This window comes from Myotis nattereri (genome assembly GCF_964212035.1).
Source record: "Myotis nattereri genome assembly, chromosome: 4".
NCBI lineage: Eukaryota > Metazoa > Chordata > Mammalia > Chiroptera > Vespertilionidae > Myotis > Myotis nattereri.
Window position 1 is genome coordinate 111,632,402 of NC_138079.1, and position 26,074 is coordinate 111,658,475.

The 26,074-nt window shown below is 53.3% G+C and overlaps 1 protein-coding gene across 2 annotated transcripts in view; it reads left to right on the forward strand.

The window, feature by feature from the left end:
- Positions 1-26,074, forward strand: part of DNAH3 (dynein axonemal heavy chain 3) — a gene marked incomplete at both ends in the record, with an annotated part of 183,227 nt that overhangs the window by 74,595 nt on the left and 82,558 nt on the right. For both annotated transcript variants that reach the window (XM_081089382.1, XM_081089383.1), the window contains 13 exons: positions 1,286-1,402; positions 3,649-3,828; positions 5,122-5,258; positions 8,031-8,232; positions 9,936-10,028; positions 13,687-13,797; positions 14,741-14,855; positions 17,374-17,572; positions 19,181-19,289; positions 19,484-19,597; positions 20,667-20,843; positions 23,254-23,345; positions 25,429-25,648. In XM_081089382.1, coding sequence (XP_080945508.1) covers positions 1,286-1,402; positions 3,649-3,828; positions 5,122-5,258; positions 8,031-8,232; positions 9,936-10,028; positions 13,687-13,797; positions 14,741-14,855; positions 17,374-17,572; positions 19,181-19,289; positions 19,484-19,597; positions 20,667-20,843; positions 23,254-23,345; positions 25,429-25,648 — 1,866 coding nt within the window. The remainder of the gene's footprint in view (positions 1-1,285; positions 1,403-3,648; positions 3,829-5,121; positions 5,259-8,030; positions 8,233-9,935; positions 10,029-13,686; positions 13,798-14,740; positions 14,856-17,373; positions 17,573-19,180; positions 19,290-19,483; positions 19,598-20,666; positions 20,844-23,253; positions 23,346-25,428; positions 25,649-26,074) is intronic.

Here is a 26,074-nt window from a genome sequence, read left to right on the forward strand (position 1 = left end):
TCTGGCCACGGTGGCCTCGGAGGAAGAGTGTCGTGCACGGGCCGGACCCGCTCGTAGACTGTGGCCCAGAAACGCACTGGCAGAGGCTCCCGAACTTTCTTGATTCCTGTTGCCTTTTGTGTCATGAATGACGTACTTTCTTCATGGTTCCCCTCCCCAGAGCAAAAGAAATAGCTCACAGCTCTGTTGTCACGTAATTAGGTTCAAACAGTAATATCCGTGTCCTGTCACCTTCACTGTTTGATAAAATACGTAGAAATTTGTTAGTGTAAAAACATTCAAACCTGTAAAGGGTTTTTGTGAGTTTATTTGAGCCAAACTGTCGACGATTGCTGGGAAGCAGAACCTCAATGGAGTGGTGTAGTGCTCCGGAGAATGGCGGTTACATCTGTATTTACACATTGCAATCAGAGGAGGGACGGAGGTGGGTTACATGAAGTCAATGGTGATAGACTAGAGAAGCGGAAGGAAGTAAAACAGGGGGTGGGCCTGGGATTGGATAGAAGTAAAATGATGGACACATACTTAGGTGGGTGCAAGATCAATTAACATGATAATGAAGGGATTTGTGGTCTCTGTCCTGGTGCCCAGCACATTAGGTTGCGCCCCAAGGTCCAGAAAAAGGGAAGTTACAAGTTACCCAGACATTTCTAGGGTATGTTATCACAGATGCAAAAAGAGACATAGGCCCAGTTAAGGTAAAGGTTGACCTTGTTAGTGAAGATACCGGCCTAGGAGGTGACTATCCACCATAACTGCTTTTAGTTCAAGTTTAATTTCAGACCATCCTTTGTGGTGACTTTAGGTCTGAGTCTGTAGGACTGCCATGCAGGCCTCCCCTGAGCCTGTCAGGTTAGCATGTGGCCCCTTTCGTCCACAAATTGAAAGAAAACCATTTGTATTTTCTTTTTAAACATTCCCAGTGATTTGCTATGAGTTCACTGCAGTGCCCTGGGCTCCTTGGCACACAGTTTGAGAACCACCATGTAGGCCCGGCCAAGCTGCTGGGCAGGAGGAGCGAGGGCAGAAGGTGGGAGCTGTGGGCGGCAGGAGAGCGAGGGCAGAAGGTGGGAACACAGGGAAGGGCGGAGCTCTGGGCTTAGGCCACGATGTGATTTCTGCCACGGAGATGGAAAGTCTGTGTCTTTAAGAACATTTTCAAGGAAGAAAATAGAAATTCCATCCCCGTAAGACACGGGTTCCTGCCTCCCCGGGGGGAGCTCTGGGCTCCGTGCCTGTGTGCCGGCCCGTGCGTGGCTCTGACCGGGCAGGTGTGTGTCTGTAGGACATGAGCATCCTGTGCGCCGTGGATGACATTCAGCTACTCCTCGATGACCACGTGATAAAGACCCAGACCATGTGCGGCTCCCCCTTCATCAGGCCAATAGAGACCGAATGCCGGGTGAGGTGGAAGGGGGCGGCTCTTGGTTTCTCGGAGGAGGGAGGGAGGGAGGGAGGGAGGGAGGGAGGGAGGGAGAAGGTTTCTAAGTTCATCTAACAAATTGATTGTCTTCTGCTCGGAAAAAAGCAACACATGACTAAAAGCACGAACCATCCAAGTAAGCATGTTGCGTGCTGAGCCTGTGCACGTCTGCCAGAAGGAAACGTGAGATGGTTTGAATGTGCCAAGTAAAAATGCATTGGAAAGTATGTGAGTGTCAGCCGAGCTAGTGTACTCTCGAATGTAACCTGCCGGAGGGTAGGCATGGCTCATTGTGTCCTACGGCATAGGCTAAGGGCAAAGCTCCTGAAGCCAGACTCCCTGGTTTCAAAATCTGGCTCCCTGCTTATGAACCTTGGGCAAGGCTCTTACACTGTGTCTCCATTTCTGCATTTGTAAAGTGTGAGGTGTGGTAACGCTTCCATCATAAAACTACCTGATTAAGTTAGTTTTCACACGCATGAAGCACTCAGCCCATCCCTGGTTATAGTAATAACTAGGGGCCTGGTGCACGAAGATTCATGCACGGGGTGGGGGGGATGTGGGGGAGGGGGTCCCTCAGCCCGACCTGCACCTGTTCCAATCTGGGAGCCCTCCGGGGAGCCCTCTCCAATCCGGGAGTTTCCGTCTGTCTTTGCAATCATATGAACAAATTGTCTGAGACCCCAACCCAGTTTGGTTTGTTGTTCACAGAATAATAGAGGCATTTCTTTTTCTTTGCTTCATTGGTGGAGATTTCCTGGAAGTTTTAGGATATCTTCCCTTTAATTTTTCCTAGACACTCTGATTTTACTTATGTCTCTCACCTTTGCTTTCCCTCCATCCCAACCACAACAGTAACTTGCTCCAGGATCACTTTGCTCTAGGGCAGTGATGGTGAACCTTTTGAGCTCAGCGTGTCAGCATTTTGAAAAACCCTAACTTAATTCTGGTGCCGTGTCACATATAGAAATTTTTTGATATTTGCAACCATAGCAAAACAAAGACTTATATTTTTGATATTTATTTTATATATTTAAATGCCATTTAACAAAGAAAAATCAACCAAAAAATGAGTTCGCGTGTCACCTCTGACACGCGTGTCATAGGTTCGCCATCACTGCTCTAGTGTCTAGGACAGCCGTGGGCAAACTACGGCCCGCAGGCCAGATCCGGCCAGTTTGAAATGAGTAAAACTAAAAAAAAAAAAGACCGTACCCTTTTATGTAATGATGTTTACTTTGAATTTATATTAGTTCACACAAACACTCCATCCATGCTTTTGTTCCGGCCCTCCGGTCCAGTTTAAGAACCCATTGTGGCCCTCGAGTCAAAAAGTTTGCCCACCCCTGGTCTAGGAGATCCATCTGCCACCAGAACTATGATTCCCAGCATTCCTGGTGCTCCCTGCGCTCTGGGCTTCTGCTTCCGGTCCTGGGGCTGCCACCAAAACTACTATTCCCAGAATTCCTGGTGCTCGCCACACTCTGGGTTTTCTCTGACCCAGGGAGCCATGTCCCCCCAAGCTGCTGGCTCTCCCACTCTGCTCTGTGTATGCAAATTATCTGCCATCTTTCTCGGGTTAATTTGCATATTCACTCCTCATTGGCTGGTGGGTGTGGCTTGGGCGTGGCTTGAGCCTAGTGGAGGGATGGCTAATTTGCATGTTTCTCTTTTATTATATAGGATAACCCTATATAATAAAAGGTTAGTATTCAAATCGGCCAAACTGCAGAACAACCAGTCGCTATGATGTCCATTGACCACCAGGGGGCAGACACTCAACCCAGGAGCTGCCCCCTGGTGGTCAGAGTGCTCCCACAGGGGGAGCACCACTCAGCCAGAAGCTGGGCTCACGCCTGGCGAGCGTAGCACCAAGGATGTCTGACAGACAGCTTAGGCCCGCTTCCCATCAGTTGGACATCCCCTGAGGACACCCAGACTGCGAGAGTGCACAGGCCAGGTTGAGGGAATCCCAGGCCTCTAGTTATATACAGTAGTAATATATGATCATTATTATTGGTGTTACCATTATTCCACCAGAATGCAAGCTCCATGAGGGCAAGGACTCCCTTGTTTCACTCATTGCTGTATTCACATTGCCTAGAACGGTGACCAGAACATAGGGGCACTCAACAGTGTTTGCTAAACAAGGGAATGAGTGAATAAGCAGTTGTGTGATATGGGTGGCAAGTTAATGACTCAGATATAAAATGCTAAATTCGCAGAAGTGGGAGGAAAAGCTAGTCCGTGTGCAGGACATTTTGGATGCTTGGTTGAAATGCCAAGCCACCTGGCTGTACCTGGAACCGATCTTCAGCTCTGAGGACATCACAGCCCAGATGCCAGAAGAGGGCAGGAAGTTCGCCATCGTGGACGGTTACTGGAAATCCCTCATGTCCCAAGCCGTAAGCTCCCCGCTCCCGGCACCTCTCAGGGCGGGAGTGGGCTGCCACACAGATGCTCCTCATTGTGCGTTGTCACCAGGCCCCTTAAAACTTGTCAGTAACCTAGAGTTTTGCAAATTTGATATTGTATATTTCTTCCAATTTCAAAAGTTGTTTTTAAAAGTTTAAACGTGGGTATATGTAATATAGAAAATGGAGGCCATGATATCCCCCCTCCCCAGAGGTGAGCTCTAGCAGTTGTGTAACTTAGCTGTCATTCCGTGAGGGGAAGACTGTTTATTGCCAGTGAAGCTTTTACAGATTGAGAATCCTTTCAGAATTCAAATGATTGTCCATATTCAGTTATGCGGATATTTAACAAATGTTTATTCAGTACCTACTCGGACCCAGACATTGTACTAGGAGTCAGAAAAACACTTGAAGATGACAAGAATATGATATCTGCCTTCATAGCATTCCCTGTTTTGTGAGGAGACAGACTTAGGTACATAAGAGCTATAATGGAAGTTACACACGAAGATTTTAGAAGGCAGAAAAGTGACTTACTGCCCTGGGCACGTCAGAGAGGCCTCCAGGGGATGACATTGGGAACAAGCCTCGAGGTGTGAGTGCACTGGGTGGACAGTATCAGGGAGATGAATTTTTTTCCTTTTGGAAGTCAAGTGTGCTCAAATTGGGGTGCATTTATAAAGAATTTGTCTCAAGGGAACTTACCTGCCCTGCTGTTTGTAGGATGAGTTAAGTGGTAATTTATATCACTCGGCCATCAGAGCCACTTTGCATGATATCCTGCTTCCTCTGACTTCATATTAGCTGAGAGTTTGGGTTGCAAGTAATAGAAACCCTCAAGGTAGCGCAAACAAAAAGAACCCGCGGGCGGGCAGTGTATAACGGAAGCTCTGGGCCCAGCGGTCCGCAGGAAACCCTGGAGTGCCCTCTCCATGCTGGCTTCCTCCCTCCTGCAGGCCGGCGTGCTCCGTCCCCGGTCACAGCATGGAAGCTGATCTGCACGCAGCTTCAGGGGCCAGCCACATGAGTGAGGGTGTCCTCATCCGAATTCCAAAGCCCAGCAGTGAAAATAGCATTGGCTTGGTTGGTTTCAGTTGCCCAACCCCGTCCCAGTCAACCCCAGCCAGAGGAGCAGGGCACTGCTATATGAGCGCTCTCCCTTTGGGGCTGGGAGACACTTTGCTGGGTAGGGCATCGTCAGTTGAGGCGCTGGTCACACCCTCATGTAATGACGGCTCTCGGGTCTGGGAGCCCCTGGTGAGTCCTGTCCTCTGGCGGAACCAGGTGAAGGATCCCAGGGTCCTGATGGCGGCCGACCAGCCCCGCATGGCTGAGAAGCTCCAAGAAGCCAACACTCTGCTGGAGGACATCCAGAGGGGGCTGAACGATTACTTGGAGAAGAAGAGGCTGTTTTTCCCCAGGTACTCGTTACTGCCCTTGGGTTTGGAGTGGCCTTCCTGACCCGTACGTAGGGGAATGAACGTTTTCACGCTGCGAGTTGGCTCCTGTCTGGTCCATGTTCTTTCCAGGTTCCCCATTCCCTGAGACAGCGCTCAGGGCTGAGGGTGCTCATGACTGTTACTCAGAGGGAGGTTGAATGGGCGCCAGGGGGCCAACTCCACACTTTGGCCAGCCAACATGGTCAGTACCCACCCAGGGGGGTATCATCATCGTGCTTAAGGGCCCGGACCTGGGAGTTGAACAGCCCTTAGTGTGAGTCCCAGCTCTTCCGCTCTGAGTCCATCCCAGCCGCGGTTCTCCCAGTAGGAGAGGTGGGACAAGGCCCTGCCTCCTGCACCTGCTGTGCATTTCCATTGCGACAACGCATGTAAAGCAGCCAGCTCCCAGACCACGTGCTCGAGCGCTGCCAGCTAAGTGTTTGGCTAGCGAATGTCTAGTTTCTGGTGAGTATGTTTATAAATATTTGACTCTTTTTTCACAAGAACCAATGTTCTTCCGCATAAAGGCCAGGCGGGTCCCAGGAAGGAGGGTCCTCACCCCGACCATCTGTCACGTCTCGCTGACATGCGTGGTCGCTCCGTGGCACTTGATTCTAATTAGGATACAAGTTTGATCCTAACTTGCCTTTAAGGAACGCACCCCTTAGTGTCCCCTACATGGAGACAAAGTTAGTTCTCTGCTTTCCACCCCAAAAAGTGGGTTGTTTAGGATTCAGAAATGTCCTGAGCGTCTACTTAAGGCGGTATTGTCCCGTGGAACTTGACTCACTGACAGAGATGCTCTACCTATACATGTGCTGCCCAGTGCAGTAACTGTGAGCCACATGTGGCTATCCAGCACTTTAAATGTGGCTAGTGTAACTGAGAAGGAAAATTTTAATTTATTTAGTATTCTTTTTAAAATATGTATTTGTATTGATTTCAGAAAGGAAGAGAGAGGGAGAGAGAGACAGAAACATCAGTGATGAGAGAGAATCATGGATCAGCTGCTTCCTGCATGACCCTACTGGGGATCGAGCCTGCAGCCCGGGGATGTGCCCTTGACCGGAGTCAAACCCTGGACCCTTTAGTCTGCAGGCTGATGCTCTTCCACTGAGCCACAGCAGCTGGGTTATTCGTATTCATTTTAAAATATAAGTAGCCACCGGTGTCTAAAGCCTTTATATTGGGTAACACAGATAAGGCACCTCTGTTGGAAAGCACAGAACTTGGGCAGAGGACATCTCTAAGACTTGGGCTTCTGGTCCTACACCCATGACTGCTGCTCCTCATAGAATGCAAGCACAGCGCTTACCATGTTCAGGACGTGCTCTGAGTGCTTTGTGTGTATTAACTTGGAACTATTATTTTTATCTCCACCTTAAAAATAAGGAAACAGTAACTTGTGAAAAAACATAGTACTGGTAAGTGGAAAAGCTAGCATTCAATTCCAGGTTGTCTGGATGAGATATTTACCTTCTCTGAGCCTCATTTTCTTTCTAAGTGAAACGCACACACATCTCAGTATTTCTGTATGCCTTTTTATGGAATAAATGTAAGCACTCAGCATGAGGTTAGGTGCAAATATTGTGGCCATTTTTGTAATCCATCCTATACAGCGAAGACGCTAATCATATGGTCCCTTAATTATGCACCTTTCAGCCTAGTGGTCACTGTAGAGTTTGTTCCTTGAACATTTTCTGAAGGTTTGTGGTGGCTGCCTTTAGGCCTAAGCAAGAGAATGAAGCGATTGTATTATTTGTACATTTTAAAAATTCTATTTTTAATCCTCACATGAGTATATTTTTTTCCATTGCTTTTCAGAGAGAGTGGAAGGAAGGTAGAGAGGGTGGGAGAAAGAGAGAGAGAGAGAGAGAGAGAGAGAGAGAGCGAGAAGACCAAGGCTGCCTCCCAGGGGCTCAGGGAACAAACCACAACCCAGGTACATGCCCTTGACCAAAAATCGAACCTGAGTCTCTTCAGTGGGCAGGCCGATGCTCTAACCACTGAGCACACTGGACAGGGGTTATTATTTGTCATTTCAAACAAGATAAAGGCGCTGCATGAAGTAAGTGCATTATTAACATGTGCTTCCCTTCTACGCCTGTCACGCCTGGAGACGAGGAAAGGACAGCACCTGTCTCCTCCCGAGGGGCGCTCAGCACTGACTGCACAGGAGTCACCGGGGGTTTGTTTTTACTTTGTAATTAAATGCATCGGGGAGACAGTGGTTAGTAACATGACACAGGCTTCAGGTGTACAATTCTATAACCATCATCTGTGCATTGTATTGTGTGTTCACCACCAAAGCCCAGTCTCATTCTGTCTCCGCTTATCTATCTCCCCTCTGCAGCCTCTTCTACCGGCCCTCCCTGGGGTTTTAAAACATGTAGATTCTCAGACCCAACCCAGGTCAGTTCTATATGGATCTTTGCAGTAGAGCCTCAGCATTAGAATTTCAGAACAAGGCCAGAGGTGACTGTGAATGCGGCCAAGGCGGAGAGTCAAGGAAGCCCCACCCCAGCCCCGCCCTGCTGAACGCAGATATCCCGCCTCGGCCTCGCCTCCTGGTTTCTCTTGCTCCCAGAGTCTAGCAGCTCCTCCCCGTCCTCCCTGCCACAGCTGGACCTGGTGCGGGAGTGTCCTCAGAGAAGACCCGCACAGCAGTCTGCGGGCCCCTCCCTGTGGGGAGCAGAGCCCGTGGGAAGGGAGTCTGGGAAGGGACTCAGCTGCCTGCTCCTTGCTCTGAAACAGGTTCTTCTTCCTGTCGAATGACGAGCTGCTGGAGATCCTGTCGGAGACCAAGGACCCGCTCCGCGTGCAGCCGCACCTGAAGAAGTGCTTCGAGGGCATCGCCAGGCTGGAGTTCACCGACGACTTGGAGATCGTGGGCATGATCAGCTCGGAGAAGGAGACCGTCCCCTTTAAGCAGATCATCTACCCGGCTCACGCCAAGGCAAGCCCCTCCTGTGCTCGCTCTCCCCGCAGCCAGCAGAGCAGAGGCAGAGACATTGCTTCGGCCTGCGGGCCTGGCTCGGTCCCTGGGGGGATACGGGGGCTCCACAGCTTGATGACTGGGGACGGGAGCCCCCTTCCAGAGCCCCGTCTGCCGTCTCCGCGCTGGGGAGCACATGCCTCGTGTGCACACTGAGCTGTGGGAGGGCTTTACCCAGAGGTGATGTGGAGGCAGGCGCAGGAGTCAGACCCAGGCGGGTGCGTTCGGATTTCCATGGGCAGAGTCCGGTTCAAAGTAACTCGGTTAGACAGCTGGCTGGGCAGGTGTCTTTAAAGCTCAGTGAAGCGTGGAGTCAATGCCACTTAACGCTGAGCTTATGCACGTGTCCTGTTCGCGGAGTAAGTGTGACCCGCTTCCGCTCCTGCCGCACGGACAGCGCGCGCATGGCCTGGGGCACCCTCGCCTACCCTTGCCGTCGCGGCTGCTTCTGCCACTCAAACCCCAGCCAGCTTAGCAGCCGCAGCCAGCAGCCACGGGCGGGAATTGTGGGACCCGGTGACTGGCTGCATGTTAGTTACCTGTGGGGCTTTGAAGGAAACCAGATGCCCAAGTTCCACCCCAGGTCCCACCCTGGAGCCCGCTGGGGCAGGAGGCAGGCCTCTGTGCCTGGTTTGGGTTTGGGGTTTTCGTCTCCAGATCGTCCCAGGGCACAGCAAGTTTGGGAACCACAGGAATAAGGAAACAACTAAAACTGTTCATTAGAAATCAGTGTACTTTATTAACTGAAATAGAAATGCCATTTCCTCCTGAGACGTTATCTGTTTCAGAAAATAATATGAGAGAAATGCATGTTAAAACCCCTTATTGCACCTTTTACAAGACACACACTTCCAAGAACACAGGAAATAACATAAAACAAATAGTTAAAGAATATTGGCTCAAAGGGGAGTGTGGGGGGAAGGTTTCCTCTACCCTCAAGGTTATGTCAGCTGGTCTGTAATCAAATAAACATAAGCTAGATTAAGAGGAGAAAATAATCAAATCTAAGCCCACATGTGAGAGTCAGAGAGCCCACGTATGTGAGAGGCTCAGAGACAGTGTGGGGACAGGCCCACTGGAGGTTCTGCGCTAGGGATGAGGTGGGTGCCTCGGCCTGCAGGAGGTCGGTGACGGGCAGCTTGCCAAGCCGCAGAGCAAGGGAAGAAGCCATTGCTGGCAGTCCTCATCCGGGCCAGGCTCCTGATTTAAATTCTTCCAGATAATTAAGGTAGGGGCAGAAGTTTCTCCTGAACTTGCAGGATCTTGCCTTTAGCTCAAAATAAGTCACACACCAGCCCTGACCGGTTTGGCTCAGTGGATAGAGCGTCAGGCTGTGGACTGAAAGGTCCCAGGATTGATTCCGGCCGAGGGCACGTACCTGGGTTGCGGGCATATCCCAAGTAGGAGATGTGCAGGAGGCAGCTGACCAATGTTTCTCTCTCATCGATGTTTCTAGCTCTCTATCCCTCTCCCTTCCTCTCTGTAAAAAAATCAATAAAATATATTTAAAAAAATAAGCCACACACCATGAGGCGCATGTTGGGGTGGCTGGTTCTGAACCCCCAGGGGAGCAAAGCACACCCTGGCCTCCCTCCAGCCCTGTTCGGGGGGCGCTGGCTCTGCTGGGCCTCCGCCCGGGGCTGACCTCTGCCCGTCTCACCCAGGGCATGGTGGAGAAGTGGCTGCAGCAGGTGGAGCAGATGATGCTGGCCAGCATGCGGGAAGTCATCCGACTGGGGATTGAGGCGTATGCCGAGGTAAAGGGCGATGGGGACAGGCCAGCGTGTTGGTACAGCAGCAAGGACACTGGGGAGAAGGTTTCTGTTTATGGAATTGATCGGGGTGACAGTGGTTAATGGTGATCTATTTGTTGACGGTGCAGAATTCCAGAATATCATCTGTACATGGTATTGTGTTCAAGTCTCTTCCCATCTCCACTTACCCTGAACGGGTCCTTCTGACCACTCCTCCATCTCCATTGGAGCTCACTCAGTCCTGCCCCCCCTCTACCTCTCTCTCCTCCCCTGTGCACCTGCCCCCCTCTCCTTTCCCCGTGCACCTGCCCCCCTTTCCCTGTGCACCTGCCCCCTCTCCTTTCCCCATGCACCTGCCCCCCCTTTCCCTGTGCACCTGTCTCCCCATCTCTCTCTCCTTTCCCAGTGCACCTCCCCCCCCCCCACTTCTCCTGTGAGTCCAGCTGGTAAAAGGTTTGCAGTTAGAAGCAGAGGACACCGAGAGGCCTCTGCAAGCCAGTCCTTTCTGGGAAATAAATTGATTGATGGCAAGAGCCCCTTCCCATTCAGCATCCCCCAGGCTTGTCATTCAAGGACATAGCCCCTGAAGGCCCAGCTCATTGAGCCCCAAAGCCTGAGGGGACTCAAGGAGCAAGAGGCCTAAAGGAAAAGAACCTTTTCAGCCAGTTAACTCTTTAGCCATTTCCTCACAAACAAACAAAAGAACATTCAATTACCATCTTCCCACTGAGGTAAGGGGCTGGCCTGCTGGTCCTCTCAATGGCATTTGCTGGTGATGAAAGGCCAGTCCTTCATCTTAGGCTGCACTCAGACAGGCCTGTGAGCCAGGAAGTGGAGCAGGGAAACTGAGGCAGGCAGCTGAACAAACTGCAGAGCAATGACAGCAGATACAGGTCCCCTCCCTAGAGATGACAGCCAGGTCCAGGAATGCAGCAAAATCAGGTGAGCAACACCAGGACCAGCTGCAATGACTGACCACCCCCTGCCCTGGCCCTGACCAATCAGTGGAGATCAGGGCCCTGGAGGGACCCACATACTGGAGGGGCCCACATACTGGAGGGACCCACATACTGGAGGGGCCCACATACTGGAGGGACCCACATACTGGAGGGACCCACATACTGGAGGGGCCCACATACTGGAGGGGCCCACGCCCTGGAGGGCCACCCGGAAAGCTGATGAATATTCTGCTGAAACCTCCCTGAGACCTCCCTCAGGGCCCTCCCACTAGAGAGAGAAAAGCCTCAAGACAGAAGACCCAGCTTGGGCCCTCCCTCTGGGGAGCAGCCTGTGCCATTCCCTCCCCCCTGTCCTTCCCCCATCGGCCACATCCCTAGGAAACTTCAGCCAGGGGAGCAGTGGGCAGCAGTAGCTCATCCTAGGCCCACCCCTGACCCTGTCTCAGCCCCCTTTTCTCCGATTTCCCCGGCTCTCCTGTTGCTGCTGCTGTGTTAAGCCCTCCTGCTTCACTGTCCTGGCCTGAATCAACATTCCCTCTTAGTTACCTGACTCGTGTTGTGACATGTTTCCTGCACAGAGCCAAGAACCCATACACTGCAGGCCAGTCCTAGGCAGACCCGCTCAGGGCCAGGTTCCCTGGCCGGTAACATCCTATCTAATAAAAGAGAAACATGGAAATTAGCCGTACATCTGCTACCCTTCCCAATGGATAATCAGGGCAATATGCAAATTAACTGCAAGCCAAGATGGCAGCCGGCAGCTAGGCAGCTTGAAGCTAACATGAGGCTTGCTTGCTTCAGTGATGGAGGACTCCAACGTTCCCCGCCAGCCACTGCCGGCCTCTGAGCTTGCAGTTTGAAATATTGTTCACAAATATAGAAGCTAAACAAAACCCCAGAAACCTGCTTTCAGCCAGCCGGGATCTCAGAGCTGGAGTTGATACAGTGTTTTGATTATAGAACCCAAACAAACCAGATACCTGTTTTCAGCAGCAGAGGCCTCAGAGCTGGAGCCAGAGCTAATGCTGGCCCAGAATAAAAAAAGAAAAAGAAAAAAAGGAGCAGTTGGGAGCTTCAGTCACCCGCCAGCCTGAAAACAGCCCTCAGCCCCTCATCCCGACTGGCCAGGCACCCCAGTGGGGACCCCCACCCTGAAGGGTGTGTGACCAACTGCAAACAGCCATCATCCCCTCATCCAGGCTGGCCAGGAACCCCAGTGGGGACCCCGACCCTGATCCAGGACACCCTTCAGGGCAAACCAGCTGGCCCCCACCCATGCACCAGGCCTCTATCCTATATAGTAAAAGGGTAATATGCCTCCCAGCACTGGGATCAGCGGAGCCAAGAGGCCTCCCTGCACCGGGATCAGCATGACAGGGGGCAGCGCCCAAACCCCCTGATTGCCTTGCGGCTCTGTGTGTGACAGGGGGTGGGGCCACAACATCCCTATCCTCCCTGCTCTGTTCATGACAGGGGAAGGCACAACCCCCTGATCAGCCCTGCTCTGTGCCTGATAGGGGGGAGCTCCTCAACCCCTGATCGCCCTGCGGCTCTGTGTGTGACGGTGCAGCACCCCAACCCCCTGATCGGCCCTGCTCTGTGTGTGACAGGGTGTGGCGCCCCAACAACCATGCCCCCCCACGGGCCCTGCTCTGTGTGTGACGGGGTAGAGCCATAACCTCCCCATCGACCCTGCCTTGAGTGTGACAGGGGGCGGTGCCCCAACCCCCCAATCGGCCCTGCTCTGAGCCCGACCAGGGGCTGCACCTAGGGATTGGGCCTGCCCTCTGCCACCTGGGAGCAGGCCTAAGCCAGCAGGTCGTTATCTCCTGAGGGGTCCCAGACTGTGAGAGGGCACAGGCCGGGCTGAGGGACCCCCCCCCCCCCCAGTGCACAAATTTTTGTGCACCGGGCCTCTAGTATTCTAAATAAAAATTAAAGAAAGCCCTGCCAGATGGCTCACGGGTTGAGCATTGACCTATGAACCAGGGGGTCATGGTTCGATTCCCTGTCAAGGCACATGCCTGGGTTGTGGCTCCATCCCCAGTATGAGGCCTGCAGGAGGCAGCCAGTGATTCTCTCTCATCATTAATCCCTTCCTCTCTGAGATCAATTAAATATTTTTTTAAATTAAAGAAAACCTGTTGCCTGTATGGAGTTATTCCATGCAAGTGCCTCCATAGCAAGCGCCAGCAGGCTTTCTGTAAAGGCCCATCTCATGAATATTGCCAGCTCCGAGGGCCACCACACGTTTTGTCTTTGCCTTTGGGGTGACATGTGAATAGTGTGCACGGCTGTGGTGCAGTTCACCTTCATTTACAAAAGCAGGTTCGGCCTCCGCCAGTGTTGGCCTGATTTACAGTTAAAAAGGAGTGGGGGCAGCGTGACTGAGAAAACGGGGGGCGGCCCGCAGTGTTAGCAGCCACTGAGAGCAGCTGTGAGTCCTGGGCACCACCCGGCTACAGCCCGGAGCGTCCCCGAAAGGAGCAGGAAACAAAAAGCTAAGAGTCGCTGAGATCATGGCTGATTTTTTTCTTTTTCATAAAATTCTGGGAGGAAGACAACTCAGTGATGCCAGAGGTGCCAAGCCTTGTGGCGTGAGGGAGGGGCGGTTCGGGTGGTGTTCAGAGCGAGATGGGGGTGTTGTTAGAGGGGCTAAACCGCAGGGTGGATGGATCTATGACGTGCCCGCTGATCCCCAGGTCTCCCGTGACCAGTGGGTCCTGCAGTGGCCAGGCCAGGTGGTCATCTGCGTCTCCTCCATCTTCTGGACCCAGGAGGTGTCTGTGGCCCTGGAGGAAAGGACTCTGCCGGTAAGGCAGCTGTGTGAGCCTATGGGGGGGCTCCCCTGGGGTGTGAATGACATAAAGGAGCCTGTTTCCTAAATAAAACCATCAGTGTGACATCCACCCTGGGAGACCACAGAGCCAGGCTCTGTGGGGCCTGTGAGCCGAGGGTGTGGGGTGGGCTCCCCGGAGCGGGCCAAGCGCAGCGGCTCCGTCCCTCCCAGACAGTCCTGGGCCCGGATCCCGGTGTCAACCAGCCTCCGCCTCCAGGGTCAACCTGGCAGAATGTCCACCAGCCAATCCTTTTCCTTTTTAAAACTTCGTTCTTGGTTTTTCAGTCTTTATTTGAAAGTAGTGTCAGATGTACATATAATGTTGAAAAATAACACAAATAACCCAGATGCCCTTCATCCAGATGCACCACACACATCTTCCACGACCACGCACAGGGCCGAATGGCCGCCGGCACTGGGCAGACAGTGGGCCCTCCCTGCAGCCTGCACTCGTGACTCTCTGTCTGGCCCACGGTCCATCCAGGCACGTGCCTATAGGCACTTAGTTTTCACATCGCCCATGTCTCCTTTCATCTCAAAATGTCCCAGGGTTTTCTTGGTAACTCGGACTTACTGTGTAACTGATGCACAGTAGAGCTCACCCTGTTTCGTGTCCAGTCCTGAGTTTTGGCAAACGCACACACTTGTGCGATCCCCATCTCCTCATGCCCGTCTCAGCCAAGTCCCCCCGCTCCAGGCGCCGTGGTTTCCTCTCCACAATATCAGTGAACTCGGATCTCACGGTACCTGGCCACTCACGTGTAGAACCCGCTCGAGGTCACTGACTGGAGTTGAGGGGAGGGGCTGAGGGGTGACACCCAGGAGCCTGGCCTGGGCCATGGGTGTGGCAGGTGACGCTGCCCTAGGCCACCAGGGAGAACCCAGCACGACGCTGTCCCCTCCCGTGTCCCTGCCAGGACTTCCTGAAGAAGTGCAATGACCAGATCGCACAGATCGTCCAGCTGGTGCGAGGGAAGCTGAGCAGCGGGGCTCGCCTCACCCTCGGGGCCCTCACAGTCATCGACGTCCACGGTGAGCGCCCGCCCGGCCACAGCTGCATCCTGTGGTGGGAGCGGCCCGCCGGCCTTCCCTCCTGGGTGGGGCTTGGGCCTCCTTTGGGGGAGAGGCTCCGAGGGTCAGCTGGGGAGGAGAGGCGCCTGCGCTTCTGGGCGGGCCTCTCACTGAGCCACGGGCACAGCGTCTCTGAGTCGCCCCTGGAGCCAGTCCTGCACGGACCAGAGCGAACGTTGTTGAATGCTCCCCAGGGGCCAAGCTCCATGCTGGACCCCCATTTGCTCACTTTCCCAGGCAAGTCACAGGCTCAGCACCGGCTCGGAGAGCTCTGAGCCTCAGAGCTCACAGCGAGGCCCCAGGGAGGGGGGCTCTTTTGTCATTTGAACTGATGTCTGTCTGATCCCAAACCCAGGAGCGTGGGAATGGGCAGTGATGCAGGAGCGAGGGGTGGGGCATGAGCCGTCCACTCTTCCTTAAAGAGTAGAGGAGACTGGGGTCTGTATGTAAATAAGCCACCCACACCCTCAGTCGTCGTCGTCACCAAGGACACACTGGACTAGGCTGGCTCCTGGGAGCAGGGTCCCTCTTACTCCCACACCCAGCTTCCTGCTGGCAATTCGCATTTCACGGCACCCTTGTCTGCTTGAGGCTGCCCTCATTCCGCCTGAAGTCATGTGCATAGACCAGCATGAAGCCTGGGAGAGGGAGGGAGATGCCACTTCCTCTGGCCACGTATCCAGCTGGTAGGTGTAATGCATGCCCATGTGGTTGCTGGGCAGGGCACCCTGGACCCAGGATGGTTGGGGTCATACACACACACGTACATGCATGCACATGTGCGCAAGCACACACACACACACACACACACACACGTGGCATCCTCAGCTCCGTCCTTGGCCATGGTTCGCTAGGAATCCAGCTCCTGGGAGGAGGGCGCTGGCGCAGTGGCCTCCCTCCAGGCCTCCTGTGCAGGTGGGGTTACTGCAATAGAGAGGCTTCTCCTGTGTGAGGCTGGAGACTGCGGGCTTCTCTTTGCAAAGCTGTGTTTCTGAAATCTAACCTCGAGCTGCTGTACTCATCCCAGATCTCAATGGCTCTTGCCCTGTGAATTACCTAAAAGCAATGACTGATTCCCACAGACCTCTTGCCCACTCTTCAATTTCAGGGCTCCCATCACTGTGAAAACATTAAAGGAGTCTCCCATCCTCTGAGAAAAAGGAGAACACCTAGAGATGTCCCTCCCAGCTGGTTTCTCAGGCCCCAGATGTAAGGAAGGCTTCTAACCGTGGCCTCATGGGCCCCTCCCCTACTGTCAGGCCAAGCTTCTTGGGTTCCTCTAGGCCAGCCGTGGGCAAACTACTGCCTGCGGGCCAGATCCCGCCGTTTGAAATGAATAAAACTAAAAAAAAAAAACACACCGTACCCTTTTATGTAATGATGTTTACTTTGAATTTATATTAGTTCACACAAACACTCCATCCACGCTTTTGTTCCGGCCCTCCAGTCCAGTTTAAGAACCCATTGTGGCCCTCAAGTCAAAAAGTTTGCCCACCCCTGGAGCAGGGCCAACAGGCTCAGGTGGGGGATAAGACACCATTCGGGGTAACTACATGTTGCACAGTCCTCTGAGTCAGCCCCACAAGTTCGGGAATGAGAACAATAGCTAATGCTTACACAGTGCTTTCCTAAGCCAGGAGCAGCTCATTTCTCTTTTTCCCTTTTTGTTCTTTCCATCTGTCTACCTATATCTGTATAGATGTGAATATATATAAATATGCACATATTTAGTACACGAATATGTATGTGTATGTGTGTTTATATACATACTAGTGGCCCAGTGTGTGGATTCATGCACATTGAAAGGAAATTAATTAGAAGAAATATTTTAATATCACAGCAAGCTAACCCACGCTGATTCCACGAGGAATCAGGCTCCCTCCTCCCTCTTCTCTGGGTCCTGAGTGTGGGTGAACCAGATTGGGGCCAACAGGGCCTTAGCAGCAAGCTAACCCACAGCCAGCAACCTAACCTACCAGTAGGAGCATCTGCCCCCTGGTGATCAGTGCATGTCATAGCTACCTGTCGAATGGTCAAACGGTTGAACGGTTGCTTAAGCTTTTGTTTATATAGATATCTTCATTTAATCCTCATTACAACCCTATCAGATAAGTACTATGTTATCCACATTTTACAGATTACAGCGCTGAAGGGGAAAGAGGTTGAGTAATTTGCCCAGTCACATAGCCAGTGAATGGCAGAGCCAGAATCTGGCCTGGGGCAGGGTGGTTTTGGGGTCCGACAGATGGCAAACAGCACCGCCACCGAGTCTCTCTGGGCCCCTTGGGAGAAGCCAAGTGCAGCGTCTGGAAGGCATGGCTGCCTCCAGGTGGGGGTGGGCAGGAAAGGCAGCCACGCCTAAAATTGTCTGAAGAGGGAGGGTGGCCTGGACACCGTCGTCGCTCCCGCTGCGGTGCGGGTGCAGAGGGGAGGACGCAGACGGATAGCTCTCCACGTGTGTGCTTCCATGTCCCAACAGCTCGGGACGTGGTGGCCAAGTTATCTGAGGACAAAGTGTGCGACCTGCATGACTTCCAGTGGATCTCCCAGCTGCGCTACTACTGGCGGGCGATGGACGTGCAGGTGCAGATGATCACCACCGAGGCCCTGTACGGCTACGAGTACCTGGGGAACAGCCCCCGGCTGGTGATCACGCCCCTCACCGACCGCTGCTACAGGCCAGTGCAGAGCTCTGGAGGGAAACCTGGGGAAGGGCTGGGGCATCTTCAGTTTGTTACCTTTGCCTCCACATTTCAGCTTCTCAGCGTTTTGAATTTTGCCCTTAGACACCAGGTCTCAGAGCGGGGCATGGACATGAGGCCGAGGCCAGAAGTAAGAACCCAGTAGGAGCCCTAATGCAGGTTAACGTGGTCAGGCCACAAGCAGAGGCTGGTGCCTCCCTTGAAAACAGATCAGTCCTTAAGTAGCGGGGCTCCCCAGTGGCAGAATCAAGGTGGTACCAGGTGATCCCAGGCCGGAGGGAGCTCAGGGCCAGGGGGAGCCCAGGCCCAGGCCAGGGGGAGCTCAGGGCCAGATGGAGCCCAGGGCCAGAGAAAGCCAGGGCCAGAGGGAGCCCAGGGCCAGAGAAAACCAGGGCCAGAGAAAGCCAGGGCCAGAGGAAGCCAGGGCCAGAGAAAGCCAGGGCCAGAGGGAGCCAGGGCCAGAGGGAGCCCAGGGCCAGGCGGAGGCCCAGGCCAGAGGCTCTGAGCGGGTGGCGGGCGAGGCAGAGCGGCCATTCTTAGTTCAGCACAGAAAGTGCTTTGCCCCTTCCCTTGGATCATAACATTAGAAGTCTGGACATTGTGGACTTGTCGAGTCCATGATGTTTGGATTAATTTTGGTTTTGTATATCCTTTACTGTGGATTTTTTTAATTTATGAAGATAATACTAGGGTACTTTCTCCTTTCAAAGGCCTCAGTCGCTTGTTTGCTATGCTCTTTGCTCATTCCACTCAGGCTCCACAGCCATTTCCTAGCCTTGCTGCCCCGGGCGTGACCTCCAGGAACCCCACTTAACGGTGGGAGGCACTAGGTTGTTACAGATAGTGTGTTAACCGGCATCATAGCGGCCATGCAGGGGCTGAGGAACCACAGTGAGCACATCTGCTATTCCAAATGTGCATCTCGTCCCTGCACCGCGTGCCGGGCCTGTGTTAGTGTCTGAGGATTTGGAACTGAGTCAAATCAGATCCTGAACTCAATGTTCATAATCTAGGGGGAGAAGCGCGTTTATTTTCACATCCCACTAGCTTTGCTGGTCTTTGGGATGCAGAGTTTGCGGCTTTTTTAGTTGATGCATTTACATCTGTGTGTACTCATTTACCCATTCAATCTTCCCCTCAAGCAAATGCTCCTGGCGCCACCCCTGCCCCAGGCACCACGCCAGGCTGCAGGCTGCAGGGCTGCCACAGAATTCTTCACCATGGTGGTCGCATAACCGGGGGGAGCTTAAGCTATTCGCATGAGTCAAAACGAAGTAAGCCAGCCCTAGCCGGTTTGGCTCAGTGGATAGAGCGTCGGCCTATGGACTGAAAGGTCCCAGGTTCGATTCTGGTCAAGGGCATATACCTTGGTTGCGGCCACATCCCCAGTAGGGGGTGTGCAGGAGGCAGCTGATCGATGTTTCTCTCTCATCAATGTTTCTAACTCTCTATCCCTCTCCCTTCCTCTCTGTAAAAAATCAATAAAATAAAAAATAAAAAAAATAAAAAACGAAGTAAGCCAGAGGCAGTTTCTCCCCTGTGTCTTAGGAGTCAAGCACTGAGGTCTTATCTTCTTCCTCTCAGGACATTGATGGGGGCTCTGAAGCTGAATCTTGGGGGAGCCCCAGAAGGTCCGGCTGGGACAGGCAAGACAGAGACCACCAAAGACCTGGCCAAGGCTTTGGCCAAGCAGGCAGGAAATGCTGTCCCGCCCCTCCCCTCCCGCTCCTCTCTGGGCCCCTGTCCAGGGAAGCGGCCGTGAAGGGGAAGATGGGGAGTGTAACAGGCAGAGTGGGCCCAGCTGCTCCTGTGGAGCAGGAAGCAGGAGCCCACCCCTGTTCCCAGCGCAGGGACCATCCTGAATGGTGCCCACGCCTTCCTCTCTAGTGTGTGGTCTTCAACTGCTCGGACGGCCTGGATTATAAAGCCATGGGGAAGTTCTTCAAAGGGCTGGCCCAGGCCGGAGCGTGGGCCTGCTTTGACGAGTTCAATAGAATTGAGGTAACCCTGCTCCTGGCCACAGAGAGGCTGTGCATGCCAGGCCTCTCTTCAGTCCCTCAGCTCCTCAAGGACAGGTCTGACGTCTCCTCTACAGCCTCCTGCCCAGAGTCGGTACTCAGTGACCTGAAGGACATAAAATGCCTGTTTTATACACATATGCACCTCGTATTCGTGTGTCACTAGCTCATTCAACAATGTATTGAGCAGCTACTATATCAGATATTCTGCATGTGTTCATGATACAAAAATAAGAAATGGTTTTTCTCTCTAGACTCTTCAAATATAACACAGGGAAATAAAAATTAAATGAAACAAATTCAATATAATAGATATGACAGTAGTGGCACAAAAGAGGCATTACAGAAGAGGGGGTAGCCTGACCAGCGTGGCTCAGTAGTTGAGCGTCGACCTATGAACCAGGAGGTCATGGTTCGATTCCTGGTCAAGGTGCATGCCCAGGTTTCAGACTCCATCTCCAGTAGGGGGCGTGCAGGAGGCAGTTGATGATTCTCATCATTGATGTTTCTATCTCCCGTTCCTGCTCCCTTAGGGCAGTGGTCGGCAAACTCATTAGTCAACAGAGCCAAATATCAACAGTACAACAATTGAAATTTCTTTTGAGAGCCACATTTTTCAAACTTAAACTGTATAGGTAGGTACATTGTTATTAACTTAATTAGGGCACTCCTAAGGCTTAGGAGAGTCACACTCAAGGGGCCAAAGAGCCGCATGTGGCTCGCAAGCCGCAGTTTGCTGACCACGGCCTTAGGGGATTGAGTTCAGGACATACAAACATTCCATTTGAACCAACAAACGCTGCCCAAGTACATACTATGCCTTAAGCATTATGCTAGGTATTGGGGGGGAGATGAAATGCGATGGAAACCACACACACACACACACACACACACACACACACACTTTTTCTTTAACAAAACCCCAATCATGCTTCTCATTTTGAAGGTCTGGTTCACAGGTGGTTGGCCTTTCTTTGCTGAGTGAGGGGCCCTCTGGGGGTGGGGTGGGCGGGTCTGAGCAGGGCTCCGTCAGCCAGCCCCTCTCCCTGCAGGTGGAGGTGCTGTCGGTGGTGGCACAGCAGATCCTCAGCATTCAGCAAGCCATTATGCGGAAGCTGAAGATGTTCATCTTCGAAGGCACGGAGCTCTCCCTCAACCCAACCTGCGCGGTCTTCATCACCATGAACCCCGGGTACGCGGGCAGGGCAGAGCTGCCCGACAACCTTAAGGTGAGCGTCCGCGTGGAGGGGGCTGGGCACGCTCAGCGGTGCAGGAGCTCTGCAAGCACCAGGGTCTCCAGAGAAGCCGGATAATGGAACCGGGCAACGTGCTTCAGCCTCAGTCAGTAACAGGGGTGTGTGGGTGGAGGTGAGGGTTCCTGGCTCTAGAACAAACCTCTCCCTCTCATGGACGGTGGGGGAGGGCCGCAGGAAGTGGGTGGCCAATGTATACAGAAAACCGTGTGCATGGGAACAAGGGTGCTGTTCCCACTATTGTCAGTGGTCAGACAGGTCACACAAATGAGAGGCCCAGCTGGCGATGCCCCATGAGAGGCAGCACCGAGCCCAGCCTGCAGACACGCCAGACCCTCTCCTCTGCCAGGGAAAGCCAGGAATTTGGAGTTTTACATGAAATCTGGCTTTTAGATGCTAAAGTGCAATGTAAAAAAAGACATCACTGTAAGCCAAGCAAATTATAGCTCTTGTAAAAAGCATCAGAGTTGGATACAGAGGACGCTGGCGAGCCTTGGCCAACCACGTGGATCTCCCCTTACTACCAAACTGGGGAATGGGCACCTAAGCAGTGCCCATGCCCACACAGGCTGTCCCAGCCCGCGGAGAGGGGGCTACAGAGCCTGTTTGTGCCCAGTGCCGACTGCCAGGCTGGCCTGAGCTAAGCTGTGGCGATACCCATGACCTGCAGCCAGGGGGGAAGGAGAGGCCTCAAGGAGAAGAGAAAGCCAAGCCGGCCTCACGTGATGGCTTCTCCATGGAAGGAAAACCCAAAACCCTCCTGCGGGAAGAGCACCTGGCACCCCAACCGCATGGGAAGCGCAGCCAGCGGGAGGCCGGTCTGCGGCCCGACTGGCTTTATTCCAAGTTATGCTCCAGCCTCTTGGGTAGAAGACACTCGAGGAACCGGCCAGAGCCACGCTCACGGCTGTAGGGCTGCAAGTGCCCACTTCCTGTCATCGGTAGGTTCTGCGACTTTAAGCAAAGCAGCTCACGGTGAAACCCATGTTAGCAAGGCTCATTGACAGACAGAGTGACGTTCCACGGCAGCTCATCAATGCCGGAATGAAGTGATGCTGGAAGAATGGACATTATTCAAGGGCCTGCCGTCCATGATGATCCACTTGCTAGAAACGCGCTGTTGTCACCTGTTCTGACCCACCACTCGCCCCATCCGGGAATGGGGAGAGCCAGGGGTCCTCAACCATGGCTCCTCCACTCCCTCCTCACTAGTCAACACAGGGCAGTGAGACCTACAGTACTAGTAGAAGTTGGGCTCACATTTCTTATTATTTTTAAAAAATCTTATTGACTTTTTTTTTTTTTAGAGAGAGGAAGGGAGAGAGAGAGGGAAATATTGATGCGAGAGAGACATCTATCGGCTGCCTCTTGGACACACCCCGGCAGGATCGAACCTGCAGCCTGGGTATGTGTCCCGACGGGGATCAGAACCGCCCCCTTTTGGTGTGCAGGACAACGTTCCCACCCTCAGGCCACCTCTCTTCTTTCCACCACCCAGTTGCTGTAACTCCCCACTGCACCTCTCCAGCCAACAACCACATTCACTCTGCACAAGAAACTTCTGTGAACCGAGGGTCTAGCATAGCGGTTCTCAACCTGTGGGTCGCGAACAATGAAAATACATCCTGCATATCAGATATTTACATTATGACTCATAACAGTAGCAAAATTACAGTTATGAAGTAGCAACAAAAATAATCTTATGGTTGGGGGTCACCACAACATGAGGAACTGTATGAAAGGGCCGCGGCACCAGGAAGGTTGAGAACCGCTGGACTAGACAGCACCAGGCTCTTTCCAGTCCGGCTCCACCTCGAACGCATGGCTTTGGCGAGTCACTTCCCCTCTGAGATCTAAGGGAATAAGAGCAGCAGCTGATGTGTATGAGGACTCACTAGATGCTGCACACTTTCCTAAGTATGCACCTCACTCACCTGCACCAGCTGTTCTCATGACAGCCATGAAGAGGGCACAGGTGTCAGCCCATTTGGAGACGAAGGAACCGAGGTCCAGCAGGGATGCATAACCTGTGCACAGCTGGAAGGTGACAGAACAGGGACTTGCTCGACTGCTCTGCCTCAGGAGGCTCCTCACATACCAGCCTGCGCTCTAAGAGAGCCCTGCGGGAAGCTCCACAATGACTGAGCCTGACTGGACCGGCACCCGGGCCTCTGAATGACTGAGGGGCCCAGTGTGGCAGCATGCCCTGGTCAGGCCGGGGCGGGTAGTGGGGCGACGGGCGGAGGCGGCCCCTCGGCATTGACTTGTCCTCCGGCGCACTCCTCCGTGATTGTCAGGTCGTGCTACTCCTCTCTGCCTCTGCAGACAGGCCTCCCCAGCACACCACTGTGTGCACTCGGCTCCTGAATAGCTGTTCCTTTTCCAGGCCTTGTTCCGGACAGTGGCCATGATGGTGCCGGACTACGCCCTCATTGGAGAGATCTCACTCTACTCCATGGGGTTTCTGGACTCCAGAAGGTAAGCCGCACTGGCGTTCCAGCGGGCTCGGCAGGCCCTGCACGAGGACTGTGTGGGGCAGATGCAGGTGGGCTGCCTCCGGGGAGGGAGGAATGACAACAGGCTTCTGTTCAGGTCGATGTGCAGGCACCTCGGCCCACCTTGGTCCTGACCTGACCCCGGGCTGGGAATGACCCAGATTCCCAGGAAAAGGCCTCCTTTTTCTAATGGCATCTGGGCTTCTGCTAAAGAAACATCACTCACCTGCTCCCAACCCCTCACAGCACCTGCGTCTCTCACCCACACACACACACACGCACGCACGCACATACAGACACACAGAGACACACACATGCACATTCACAGAGACACACGCGCACACATGCACACACATATAAACATACAAAGACACATGCATGCACACATACACAGACACACATAAACAAACACACATAAACACAGGCACAGAGAGAGAGACATACATACACACACATACACAGACACAGACACAGACACATATACATATACACACCCATACACACACACACACACACACTCCTAAATGGCTTAAGGCAAGACTGAAAAACATGAAGTTATTCCAAGATTGAAGGGGAGATTTTAACATAATTTAGAATTAACATTGTTATCAATACAACTTTTATTTCAACCAAGTATCTCTCATTTCAGTGCTGCCCAGTTTTCCAAGACACACACACACACACGCATGCACACACAGACACACACATACAGATACATACATACACACAGAGACACACACAGAGACACACACACACAGAGCTGCGTGTCTTTATCACATGCACCCAGGGTCACTAACATCACTGTGAATGGCTTTCATTGGCCTGTTTCGGATTTTACATTTGTCCGTTTACATTGTCCTGGCCACAACCAGTCGATGTTTTGCTGATGCAGAGGTCTGCAAAGGCCTCAGCGTGCCCGTGCCTGGCTGCTCTCATCCCCACCCCAGGGCTGCAGACCTGCGAACGGCACCTGCCCCCCTCCTAGGCCAAGCGGCTGCCTCATCTCATGAGGCTCAATTTAGTTTTTCCGTAAACGAGCTGGATTACATTGATTTGCCCATTCAATTTATTTATCCCTCCATTGGCAAACGTTCATTGGGCCACCTGCCTCCTGCCCACCCTGTGCTGGTGCTGTAAGCAGCAGGGCCTTTGCTGTCAGAGTAATCAGTCTCATGAGGGGCTCCCTGCAAGGGGGTGCGCATAGCCCATTAGTTGGGGAACCCTGACCCCTCGCCAGTGGGGCTTAGCAAGGAGTGTTTACTCTTCACTCTCTGGAAACAAGGTGTGCTGGGGAGGCCTGTCTGCAGAGGCAGAGAGGAGTAGCACGACCTGACAATCACGGAGGAGTGTGCCTGGATCAGGGCAGTTCCTCCCAAGGGCAGGAGCCCGGTTTCTCACACGCCAGCACCACACAGGAGCGCAGGCTCTGAGCAGGCTTTCCTGGACCCGTGGGGAGTGGCACCCTTCCCTCAGTCACGTGCCGCTGGCTGGGACGTGGGGCAGGCTGTGTGGCCGGCTCGGGCCAGGGAGAGTAAGACATGGTGGTGCCTGTGAGTATGCGTGTGCTGTGTGTGAGGATAGTGACGTTTGGATTGGTTTTTAAATTTAAAAAGGAAAGCATGGACATTCAAGAAGTCATAGCGTTACAGAAGTGAAAAAAGTGAGTTTCGCTTCAGTGACCCCTGAGCCCTCCCCGCAGGGGCCAGCAGTTATCATTACTCACAGTTTGATGTATTTTTTCCAGATGTGTGTGCGTGTATGTGTGTGCACGTGTGCATGTGTGCATACAGTCACATCCTAGTAAACGTATACAAGCATGTACACATATAGTTTCTCAGACAGCACTCTATGCATCTGTGTGTGCTCGCTGCCTCACCCTAACTTTGGGGGTTACCAGGCTTCCTTAGCTCATGATGGCAGCACTGTCAGGAGGCCTTCCAACGACGGGCCTTCCTCATCTGTCCTGGCAGGCCCGTTCTGAAGGGCCAGGGCCAGGGATGTGGGGATGTGTGCTGTGCGGGCGTGGTCCGCTCGGGGACATGCAGACATGTGTCTTTACGCCCCAGCCTCGCCCAGAAGATCGTGGCCACCTACCGCCTGTGCTCGGAGCAGCTCTCCTCGCAGCACCACTACGACTATGGCATGCGCGCCGTCAAGTCTGTGCTCACCGCCGCTGGCAACCTCAAGCTCAAGTACCCGGAGGAGAATGAGAGCATCCTGCTGCTCCGGGCCCTGCTGGACGTCAACCTGGCCAAGTTCTTGGCTCAGGATGTCCCTCTGTTCCAGGTGTGGGGCTGGCTCTGGGACCCCACTTCTGAGGGGAGGTGTCTCTGCAGCACCCCTCAGGCACCCCTCCCTGACAGCCAGCACCCTCTTGCCAGGTAGCCCCCCAAGTGTTAGTAACAATGGGGACGGCAACATTTCTGTCTAGTTACCAATTTTAATAAAGACTAGAGGCCTGGTGCACAAAACTTTGTGCACTCGGGGGGGTCCTTCAGCCCGACCTGTGCCCTCTCGCAGTCTGGGACCCCTCAGGGGATGACCACCTGCTGGCTTAGGCCCGCTCTCAGGGGGATTGGGCCTACACTGGCAGTCAGACATCCCTCTGGCAGCCCTGGAGCCCTCGGGGGATGTCCACTTGCCAGCGGGGAGCAGGCCTAAGCTGCAGTCAGACATCCTTAGCACTGCTGAGGAGGCGGGAGAGGCTCCCAC